The sequence below is a fragment of the Nerophis lumbriciformis genome, linkage group LG11, assembly GCF_033978685.3.
Source record: "Nerophis lumbriciformis linkage group LG11, RoL_Nlum_v2.1, whole genome shotgun sequence".
In the NCBI taxonomy this organism is placed as follows: Eukaryota; Metazoa; Chordata; class Actinopteri; order Syngnathiformes; family Syngnathidae; genus Nerophis; species Nerophis lumbriciformis.
The window spans coordinates 15,753,367-15,765,450 of NC_084558.2; the positions used below are offsets into that span (position 1 = coordinate 15,753,367).

General features: G+C 38.6%; 1 protein-coding gene across 1 annotated transcript in view; it reads left to right on the forward strand.

Annotated features, from left to right (window-relative positions):
- Positions 1 to 12,084, forward strand: part of cacna1g (calcium channel, voltage-dependent, T type, alpha 1G subunit) — a 329,783-nt gene that overhangs the window by 210,394 nt on the left and 107,305 nt on the right. The window contains exon 21 of the mRNA XM_061967247.2: positions 10,365 to 10,549. Coding sequence (XP_061823231.2) covers positions 10,365 to 10,549 — 185 coding nt within the window. The remainder of the gene's footprint in view (positions 1 to 10,364; positions 10,550 to 12,084) is intronic.

Sequence of the window (12,084 nt, forward strand, 5' to 3'; positions counted from 1 at the left end):
ATATCCAACAATTGCGAGTACGACTTTTTACTGTCAATATTGACTGCTGAGTTTCATTTTTTTATGTTTTCTGCTGGTGGTGTGAAATGAAAAAAATGTGCCTTGGCTCAGAAAAGGTTGAAAAACACTGTACTAATTAAACCATATACAAACTAGATCATAATATAGATCCTGCAACCCACAGCTCTGCTTCCTTATTGTAGCTCCCTCAGATTTGTTTAACCCCGAAATGAGAAAAGTTTGCATTTTTAAAAATAGTTCTATAATGTTGACTCTGTGAGGCCATGAATGTGCACAGACTGAGCCCTGAAGCGCCCTGAAGTAAAATAGACAGGAAGCCTGTGTGAGTATGAAACCACCTTGGATAAGCTAACCTTGCCAAAAAAAAAAATAAGAGAAAAGGAAAAAGAGTTTTAATTTTACATGGACAGATTGGTTTTCCTGTAAAATAACAAAATAAAAAACATGAAAACTTTTAAAAGTTTATAAGCTCTGTTACGTGTAATAACTTTATTTTGGCGAAACTATTTGGTACGATGAATTCTCCCGGAAGTAGTTTTAAGTGAACTTAGGCTTGCACCTAAATGATACTTTTGAAAAATTAAGCTTTAGTGTTTTTATTTTGTTTAAAGAATAAAAAAGTGACGTGTTGTTTTTTTTGTTTTTTTTATTTGTTTTTAAATGCAAAAAAACACATTAACACATTTTGCTGTGGTATTAAGTGTTTTGTCTCATATTGTACTGAGCAGCAGGTAATTTTTTATTGTGGCAATACATTGACGTTCCGTTTCTAGAGTTAGAAGCCAATTTTCCTCTTTGCCATTGCTTGTAATTCTATCATCCGTGGAGTTGATCCTTTAGATCAGGGTATCCAAACCCTGGTCCGTGGGCCAAAATGCTGCCGCCAGCATCTTCAATGTGGGCCGCGAGATGACAGCACAAATTGAATTTCAATAAGCAACCTGGCCGTGTGGGGTGTTTTCATATTAAATTTAAATACCCATGGGTCTGACGGGTGGCAAATTGTCACCACCCTGTGGACAATGTGAGAAACTCAGGTCAGTAAACCTAAATGTTGAATCTAAACCTGAATCTAAATGTGAGCGCTAAATGTTAAATGTGAGTGAAACATGTTAAATGTCAGCACTTATTGTTTAAATGTTAACCTAAATCTTTGAACTTAATTCTTAAATCTCAAATCTAAATATGAGCGTTAATTGTTCAATCTAAACCTAAATCTTAAAAATAAATCTTCAATGTCAATGTGAGCGCTAAATGTTAAATCTAAAACTAAATGTTAAATCTCAACCTAAATCCTAAATCTGAGCGCTAAATCTCTCGCCTAGTGTAAATATGAATATTTATAGGATGTCAATATTCTCCCAATCCGACGCCTATCAGCCACAAAGCCACGCCCATATCTCTGCCTCTCAGTTCTGACTGCGGAAGAAGGAAACATGACCGATGCTTAATGACAAATAATGCCAATAAAGTTGCATATTTAAAAAATATGTTAATGTGTAATATTTAGAGCAGGGGTCCCCAAACTACGGCCCCCCAGCATCCAAAATCCGGCCCACGGCAAGTCCTAAGTTAAAAAATAATATTTTATTTATTTATTTATTTATTATATATATTTTTTTAAATATGATACTGGGTTGATAAATGCGGTTATACTTGTATAGCGCTTTTCTACCTTCAAGGTACTCAAAGCGCTTTGACAGTATTTCCACTGCCATGCAAGGGGCTAACCAGCACCCATCAGGAGCAAGGGTGAAGTGTCTTGCCCAAGGACACAACGGATGTGACTAGGATGGTAACCAGCCATTCTCCGATTGCTGGCACGGCCACTCTACCAACTTCGCCACGCCGTCCCCATTTCCTTTCTAATCCATTTTCTACCGCTTGTTACTCTCGGTGTCTCCTAGCTGCTCAGGCAAATCATATTGTCTAAAATTGAATTTTCCTATCGATAACGTGACAATGTTAAATGTCAAAACGGATTAAAAAGACAATGCATATATGTATATATATATATATATATATATATATATATATATATATATATATATATATATATATATATATATATATATATATGTATATATATATATATGTATATACAGGTAAAAGCCAGTAAATTAGAATATTTTGAAAAACTTGATTTATTTCAGTAATTGCATTCAAAAGGTGTAACTTGTACATTATATTTATTCATTGCACACAGACTGATGCATTCAAATGTTTATTTCATTTAATTTTGATGATTTGAAGTGGCAACAAATGAAAATCCAAAATTCCGTGTGTCACAAAATTAGAATATTACTTAAGGCTAATACAAAAAAGGGATTTTTAGAAATGTTGGCCAACTGAAAAGTATGAAAATGAAAAATATGAGCATGTACAATACTCAATACTTGGTTGGAGCTCCTTTTGCCTCAATTACTGCGTTAATGCGGCGTGGCATGGAGTCGATGAGTTTCTGGCACTGCTCAGGTGTTATGAGAGCCCAGGTTGCTCTAATAGTGGCCTTCAACTCTTCTGCGTTTTTGGGTCTGGCATTCTGCATCTTCCTTTTCACAATACCCCACAGATTTTCTATGGGGCTAAGGTCAGGGGAGTTGGCGGGCCAATTTAGAACAGAAATACCATGGTCCGTAAACCAGGCACGGGTAGATTTTGCGCTGTGTGCAGGCGCCAAGTCCTGTTGGAACTTGAAATCTCCATCTCCATAGAGCAGGTCAGCAGCAGGAAGCATGAAGTGCTCTAAAACTTGCTGGTAGACGGCTGCGTTGACCCTGGATCTCAGGAAACAGAGTGGACCGACACCAGCAGATGACATGGCACCCCAAACCATCACCCAACCATGCAAATTTTGCATTTCCTTTGGAAATCGAGGTCCCAGAGTCTGGAGGAAGACAGGAGAGGCACAGGATCCACGTTGCCTGAAGTCTAGTGTAAAGTTTCCACCATCAGTGATGGTTTGGGGTGCCATGTCATCTGCTGGTGTCGGTCCACTCTGTTTCCTGAGATCCAGGGTCAACGCAGCCGTCTACCAGCAAGTTTTAGAGCACTTCATGCTTCCTGCTGCTGACCTGCTCTATGGAGATGGAGATTTCAAGTTCCAACAGGACTTGGCGCCTGCACACAGCGCAAAATCTACCCGTGCCTGGTTTACGGACCATGGTATTTCTGTTCTAAATTGGCCCGCCAACTCCCCTGACCTTAGCCCCATAGAAAATCTGTGGGGTATTGTGAAAAGGAAGATGCAGAATGCCAGACCCAAAAACGCAGAAGAGTTGAAGGCCACTATCAGAGCAACCTGGGCTCTCATAACACCTGAGCAGTGCCAGAAACTCATCGACTCCATGCCACGCCGCATTAACGCAGTAATTGAGGCAAAAGGAGCTCCAACCAAGTATTGAGTATTGTACATGCTCATATTTTTCATTTTCATACTTTTCAGTTGGCCAACATTTCTAAAAATCCCTTTTTTGTATTAGCCTTAAGTAATATTCTAATTTTGTGACACACGGAATTTTGGATTTTCATTTGTTGCCACTTCAAATCATCAAAATTAAATGAAATAAACATTTGAATGCATCAGTCTGTGTGCAATGAATAAATATAATGTACAAGTTACACCTTTTGAGTGCAATTACTGAAATAAATCAAGTTTTTCAAAATATTCTAATTTACTGGCTTTTACCTGTATATATATTTATATATTTATATATATATATATACTGTATATATACAGCCCGGCCCCCGGCCAAATTTGTTTAACCCAATGCGGCCCACGAGTCAAAAAGTTTGGGGACCCCTGATTTAGAGTCAACATTTAATTTAAACTTAATTGTAATGAAAATGAGCTAAATCTGAGAAAAGTGAGGTAAATCTGAGAAATATATCTGCTAGAAAAGCATGAATGAACTTTTACATTCAGCACCCTATATAACTGAGTTGGGGGTTTGCCGATGTCAAAGTCAGAGCAAAGATTGTATTGATTTTGCAACATGAGATCCAGAATGTTTGAGGTTGCTGGTCCTTTTTTTTTTTTTTTTTTTTTTTTTTTTTTTGCATTGCTAATATCAGTTTCCATGATTCCTTTTTTGTTTAGTTATAAAAAGTTCCATCCTGCGGTTTCCCTTCGTTCACTGACTTTGGTTGTTTCACATTGTTGCCCGGTCAAGGTTTCATCATGCAACAACTTCTGACTATCGTAGACCAGTATCATCTGTCCCCAGTCTGGAAAATACCGTGTGACACCCTTATTTTTCTCATAAATTTACATGAGATGGAGAAACCAGACCGAAACTACTCAAAGTTTCATAGAATTTTGATCTGCCCAATACCCGTGGAAGCTATAAGCCCTGAAAAAAACATCAAGAGAAACAGGGCAGAGGGAGTGAGGCTGGAATGGAGAAAAAGCCAATGAGAGTCTGGGTCACACATACAAAGAGTAAACACAAATTATACATGCACCCTTTCAGTGCTGTTTCATCATGGTAAACTCTGCACTCTCTCGCCTGGATTCAAATGGCGCTGCTTGCTGAAGTTCATGGGTGTCACTCATTCATAACCCCGTCTCTATTTTTGGCCCCTGTGTGATTACTGGTCACACAAATATTAGAACATCTCACACACACACACACACACACACACACACACATGCACACACTTTAGTTGCCATCCCTGGATGTGTCTTGTCAAAACATATTTTTTTATTCTGAAGCTATTATACCTTATCATAAATGTGAGAATATTTACATATTTGGTTCATTAAGTAAAATAAATAACAAATTAGGACAATGATAACCACAGTAAAACTCCCGCTCAATCGATCAAAGTGTATTTATATAGCCCTAAATCACAAGTGTCTCAAAGGGCTGCACAAGCCACAAAGTCATCCTCGGCTCAGATCCCACATCAGGGCAAGAAAAAACTCAACCCAATGGGATACAATGAGAAACCTTGGAGGGGACCGCAGATGTGGGGACGTCGAGTGGATCTAGTTAATAGTGTGAGAGTCCAGTCCATAGTGGATCTAACATAATAGTGTGAGAGTCCAGTCCATAGTGGGGCCAGCAGGTGATCATCTTGATTGGAGACTCGTCGGTGCGCAGAGACGTCCCCAACTGATGCACAGATGAGTGGTCCACCCCGGGTCCCGACTCTGAACAGCTAGCGCTCATCTGTGGTCACCTAATAACCTCTCCACACAGGAGAGGGGGGCAGAGCAGAAAAAGAGACGGCAGATCAACTGGTCTATAAGGGGGGTCTATGTAAAGGCTAGCGTATACAAATGAGTTTTAAGATGGGACTTAAATGCTTCTACTGAGGTAGCATCTCTAACTGTTACCGGTAGGGCATTCCAGAGTGCTGGAGACCGAATAGAAAACGCTTTATAGCTCGCAGACTTTTTTTGGGCACTGGGAATCACTAGAAAGCCAGAGTTCTTTGAACGCAGATTTTTGATGGTTAGTATTACCATTTTAAATTTAAATGATCAAAAAAACAAAATTGGTAACTGCACTTAGGTAAACTCATGGACTGTCTGGAGCCAGCTCGTTAGCTTAAATGCTAACATGAAAACAAGAGACATTAATGTTTTCCCCATTAAAAAAACAACATACCCCAATCCAAACTTATATGAAACAAATTACTGTGTAAGCAACTAAGCTATTCAATTGTGCACATTGGACCTACAAGCGGTGCTGTCTCTGATCGTTCCTCAAAAGAAAAAAGACAGGTGTTTTTGGTGTGTTCACACGCAGCAAAAAATAAAAAAATAATAACAATTTTATTTGTTACTCACGTTTTCTTTAAATAAATCTTAAAGTGCTACAGTAAAACCGGTATAATAAAACAATGAAGCCATTAACGAAATACAATACTAAGACTAAAACACTATCAGCAGAGGATAAGAAACACAAAACATGCAAATTAATAATCTACTTATTTTAGTTATTAAAAAAAACAACTTAGTCCAAAGATTTCAGTGTGTCTATAAGTACTGTTTGAGCACATTCCACAATATTGCGATAATAATAAATAACCATAATCATTTTGGTCACAATAACCATTATATGACATTATAATGCTCTCGTTTCCCTTTTTTTTGAGCCATCTCACACACAGTCCATATCACCTGCAGCGCAACCTACATCCCCGTAGATGTGGCCTTGCGGTTAGGGTGTCCGCCCTGAGATCGGTAGGTCGTGAGTTGAAACCCCGGCCGAGTCATACCAAAGACTATAAAAATGGGACCCATTACCTCCCTGCTTGGCACTCAGCATCAAGGGTTAGAATTGGGGGTTGAATCACCAAAAATGATTCCCGAGCGCGGCCACCGCTGCTGCTCACTGCTCCCCTCCCCTCCCATGGGGTGGAACAAGGGGATTGGTCAAATGCAGAGAGTAATTTAAACACAACTAGTGTGTCAGTGGTACTTTAACTTTTATCTTTAGATGCACCGTTCTTATGTGCACTGTATTGGAGCAGTCTACATTAAACAAATCATTAAAGCAACAAAACACAAATTTACTCTTTTTTTAATTGGGTATAACCAATGAATAGTTGCAGCCCTAATTCAAATGCGGTGCTTTTTATGGAACGTAGAATTTTTCCCAACATTTTTTTTTTTCTCAGATGGATAGAGTTATATCCCATGCAAGGAAATACACAAGATGGCATAGATTGTTAAGGTTCTCTTCGTGGTCAAAAGTTCTCAACTTTAAGTGAAATCAAAGCAAGGGGTCCTTTGATGATCATTCATTAACAATATGCATATACATTATGCATGTACAGTATGCTATGCATTGATGAGCACCATTAAAATATGCCTTCCATCTTTCTCCTTTCTTCTTTTACTCCTCCATCTCCCAATATAGTGGATGAAGCAAAAAAAAAAAATAGTATGACCTGTTTTTTAGTTTAAAGGGGAAAAAGTGACATAATGACATAATGGGCAGAGCAAAGGACTTTTCAAGCGCTTACGTTTACCACTAAACTCAAAGTAAACAATTGCTCTACTAATTTCACGGGATATTAAACATCACTTCAACAAATCACACATTAATTATCTCAATAGGATATCTGCGGAGAGTGATACATTTATAGAAAATACAGTAAAGTCATAATAAAGATAATACAATAAAGTAATATGAAACTAAAAAACTAAATCACATGTATTCACAGCCTTTGCTCCAATGCTTGTATTCAAAATGACGTCACGTCCGGCTCATTGAATACGTGTGGTGGTCAAGCCAGCGTCTGTTCTCAATGGGTACGAGGCCCCATTTAGCCTTTCTCGGAGAAAATGCCCTTTGTTGGCATTCCGGCTGTACGAACCGTTTAAATCGCGAAAAGGATAAACGTTGCTTCAGAGTTCCTAGAGAGCTTTTACGAAACGACGACGAGAAAAGCAGCACACACACCAGTCCAAGGGAGCAGAGTCAAAGAATGCACAAGTTTTCAGTGATCACTACGTTTTATATACTTGATACGGTTATTATTTCCCATTTAAGTATTATATTTAGAGCTGTCCGATAATATCAGCCTACCGATATTATCGGCCGATTAATGCGTTAAAATGTCATATCGGAAATTATCGGTATCGTTTTTTTTTTATTATCGGTATGGTTTTTTTAATTTTTTAATTTTTTTAATTTATTAAATCAACATAAAAAACACAAGATACACTTAAAATTAGTGCACCAACCCAAAAAACCTCCCTCCCCCATTTACACTCATTCACACTCATTCACACAAAAGGGTTGTTTCTTTCTGTTATTAATATTCTGGTTCCTACATTATATATCAATATATATCAATACAGTCTGCAAGGGATACAGTCCGTAAGCACACATGATTGTGCGTGCTGCTGGTCCACTAATAGTACTAACCTTTAACAGTTAATTTTACACATTTTCATTAATTACTAGTTTCTATGTAACTCTTTTTATATTGTTTTACTTTCTTTTTTATTCAAGAAAATGTTTTTAATTTATTTATCTTATTTTATTTTTATTTTTTTTTAAAGTACCTTATCTTCACCATACCTGGTTGTCCAAATTAGACATAATAATGTGTTGATTCCACGACTGCATATATCGGTTGATATCGGTATCGGTAATTAAATAGTTGGACAATATCGGATATCGGCAAAAAGCCATTATCGGACATCCCTAATTATATTTTGATATTATGTGTATTTCTTAAACACATTTTTAATTTTTCGTAAAGCACCAACAAGGTGAGTCTAAATAAAAAAAAGAAAATGTGAGCAATACCTAAACGAGTTAAGCTTTTCCCAAAGGCAGCAATCATAAATGAAGCTTTCAACACATACACAATGTTGACATCTCTAGTTAAATTTTGATAAAGTTGGTGAAAGAAACACATACTCGTCATCGTTATCACTTTATAAATCTATTTTTTCCGATAAAGTATAGGTATCTATTCCATTGCATACTTGGATTTTTTTGCTCATATGTGCTTTTTGCAGGAAGATCTAGGCCTCTTTTGTACTCAGATAGTGTGCATGTTGTTTGCTGTACAACAACCATCAAATCAAATCAAATCAACTTTATTTATAAAGCACATTTAAAATTTACCACAGGGGTAGCCAAAGTGCTGTACAATGGACAGGTTAAAAGATAAAACGAGTACCGAGCAAACACAACACAACACAAACAGAACACGATAAAAAATAAATAAATAAAAATCTAATAAATAAAAACATAAAAACATAAAAACAGGTTCACAGCAGGTGTATTATGGGGCGCCATTGCAGGATGGATATCACTCAGTGTTAAAAGCCATGGAATAAAAGTATGTTTTTAAGAGAGATTTAAAAACAGGAAGAGAGGAGGCTTGTCTAATACTCAGAGGTAGGTCGTTCCAGAGCTTGGGAGCAGCAACGGCGAAAGCTCTGTCACCTCTAAGCTTCAGCCTTGTGTCAGGGACCGTCAACAGCAGCTGATCGGCTGATCTTAAGGATCGGGTGGGGCAGTAAGGCTGAAGGAGGTCGGAGAGATAGGTTGGCGCGAGGTTGTTTAGACTTAACCATGATCACCACTGGTTTTCACTTCCGGGAAGAAATTACGTGTTGGGTTACTAGCAATACTTTGTTGATGCATCTTTGGCAGCAATCACATCCTCAAGTCTTTTTGAATACGATGCCACAAGCTTGGCACACCTATCTTTGGGCAGGTTTGCCCATTCTTCTTTACAGCACTTCCATCAGGTTGGATGGGAAGCATTGGTTTTCGTCCAGAATGTCTCTGTACATTGCTACATTCATGTTTCCCTCTATCCTAATTGGTCTCCCAGTTCCTGCTGCTGAAAACCATCCCCGCAGCATGATGCTGCCACCACCATGCTTCACTGTAAGGATAGTATTGGACTGGTGATGGGCGGTGCCTGGTTTCCTCCAAACATGATGTCTGGTATTCACGCCAAATAGTTCAATCTTTGTCTCATCAGACCAGAAAATGTTGTTACTAATGGTCTAAGTTAAAGTTAAAGTTAAAGTACCAATGATTGTCACACACACACTAGGTGTGGCGAAATTATTCTCTGCATTTGACCCATCACCCTTGATCACCCCCTGGGAGGTGAGGGGAGCAGTGGGCAGCAGCGGTGGCTGCGCCCGGGAATCATTTTGGTGATTTAACCCCCAATTCCAACCCTTGATGCTGAGTGCCAAGCAGGGAGGTAATGGGTCCCATTTTTATAGTCTTTGGTATGACTCGAAGGAGCTTTCAGTTGCATTTTGGGAAACGTTTTAATAAGAAATGGCGTCCGTCTGGTCATTATACTATACAGGCCTGATTGGTGGATTTTTGCAGAGATGGTTGTCCTTCTGGAAGGTTCTCCTCTCTCCACAGAGGAAGGCTGTATCTCTGACAGAGTGACCTTCGGGTTCTTGGTCACCTCCCTGACTAGACTAAGATGAATGCAGCAATGTACAGAGACAGCCCGGATAAAAACCAATGCTTTCCATCCAACCTGACGGTGTTGAAAAGAGGAATGAGAAAAGAGGAATGGGTGAAGCGACCCAAAGATAGGTGTGCCAAGCTTGTGGCATCGCATTCAAAAAGTCTTGAGGCTGTAATTGCTGCCAAATGTGCATCAACCAAGTATTGGGCAAATGCTGTGAACACTTATGTACATGTGATTTATTTTTTTATTTTAAATAAATCGGCAAAATTCAAAAAGAAAACCTTTTCACATTGTCATTATAGGGTATTTTGTGTAGAATTTTGAGGACAAAAAATAATGTATTCAATTTTAGAATCAAGGCTGTAACAAAGTTAACTACATACCTATTTTTCTGTCTGTGAACGTTTTTTGTTTAGATTGCGGCTTTGGGTTGGTGCTTTGGAAATAAGTCGTACCTGAGGAGCAGCTGGAACATTCTGGATGGGATGTTAGTGATGATATCTGTTATCGACATCCTGGTTTCTTTCTTCTCCAATTCTGGTACCAAGATCCTGGGCATGCTCAGAGTACTTAGGCTCCTGCGTACCCTGAGGCCACTACGGTAAGCGACTTTTAGAAAAAAAACAATTGTTGAGACTTCAATTGTCGTATTTCTTTTTGTAATCGTGCCACACTAAACAGTACATATAAGACAATGTGGGTTTCTGTGTGCGTTGCAACTGCTTTTATTTGAATGTACAGTACACAGAGGCACTTGTTATTGTCTGCATGTACAATCGGTGTTCTGAAGGCTTTTTATTATTTACCTTCCTAAAGTACAGTGTAGGTGAGGCACAAGCTCTACACATTTACTGTACAGTGTGTAGAGGATGCATCACTGACATTACTGCACGCTAACCTGCTGAGCAATGTGCATGAAAGTCATTTGCTTGTGTGGTTTCATGCTTGAACTCTCTCACAGTGGTTTCTCTCCCTATGTTTTGCTCATTCATACATATATAATATTTTTTTTTTTTAAATAAAAAATACACATCTAATAGGGAAAATGTTGTTTTATTGTATAATTAAAAAGGGCCAAAATAGCATTTACTGTATTTTTCAGACCATTGGGCACACTGGATTATAAGGCGCACAGCAGAGCGGGTCTATTCAGGCCTATTTTCATACAAAAGGCGCACTGGATTATAAAGCACATTAAAGGGGTCATTTTATGATTTTTTTACTACATTTGGTTCTTTGGTCATAATGTTGCATAAATTATCTTCAAGTCGATATCTGACCGACTTGAAGATAATTCAAGTTGGTCAGATACGACTTGAATTCGCCGTATCTGACATACGACGAATATGTCAGATACGACATACGACGAATATGTCAGATACGACATATTCGTATCTGAATATGTCGTATCCGCCACTTTTGACATTGTGAGTCAAAAGTGGCGGATCAAAACGCGCCACTTTTTTGATCCGATTTATTTACGTAGCTCCACTTCGACAGCGTCTTCTCCCCGTCATTTTTGTTGCACCGGTAGTTTTTAGCGCGTTTCCATCGTGAGTCTGTTGACAGATATGAGTTAGAACTTTACGCTACTTTGTATTAGAAATGACAACAGCGGAGGATGAATGCCCCACAACAAGAGGACAAACAAAAAGAAGGAGCTTATTGACCACGGTGTCAGCGCGGACTACAGTGGCGGGCGCACGCACATTTTCGGGACTTATGCAGATCCCAAATACACAACAGCAGGTACCAATAGGTAAAAAAAAGTTGGTTTTGCATAATATTGCGATGCAAAATGCGAAATTATATGTCTTCTAACAGATGCCATTTTTGGGTCCCTATACACACACACCATTATAATACCCGTATGTTGAAGCACAGTACGTCTGACCATGGTAGCCGTAATGTGCAGACAATCCATCAAGCGGTGCAGCTTCACATCTTACGAAAGTCGTAATAAAACATTTTGACAGCTTTTTGGGCACTGTTTGTAATGTTCTACATTCTTAATAAAACATCAAAGTTTTGGTCTTGCTTGCACCAGGTTATAAGGCACACTGTCGATTTTTGAGAAAATTATAGGTTTTTAAGTGCGCCTTACAGTCCCAAAAAAACGGAATGTCAATATGGCCT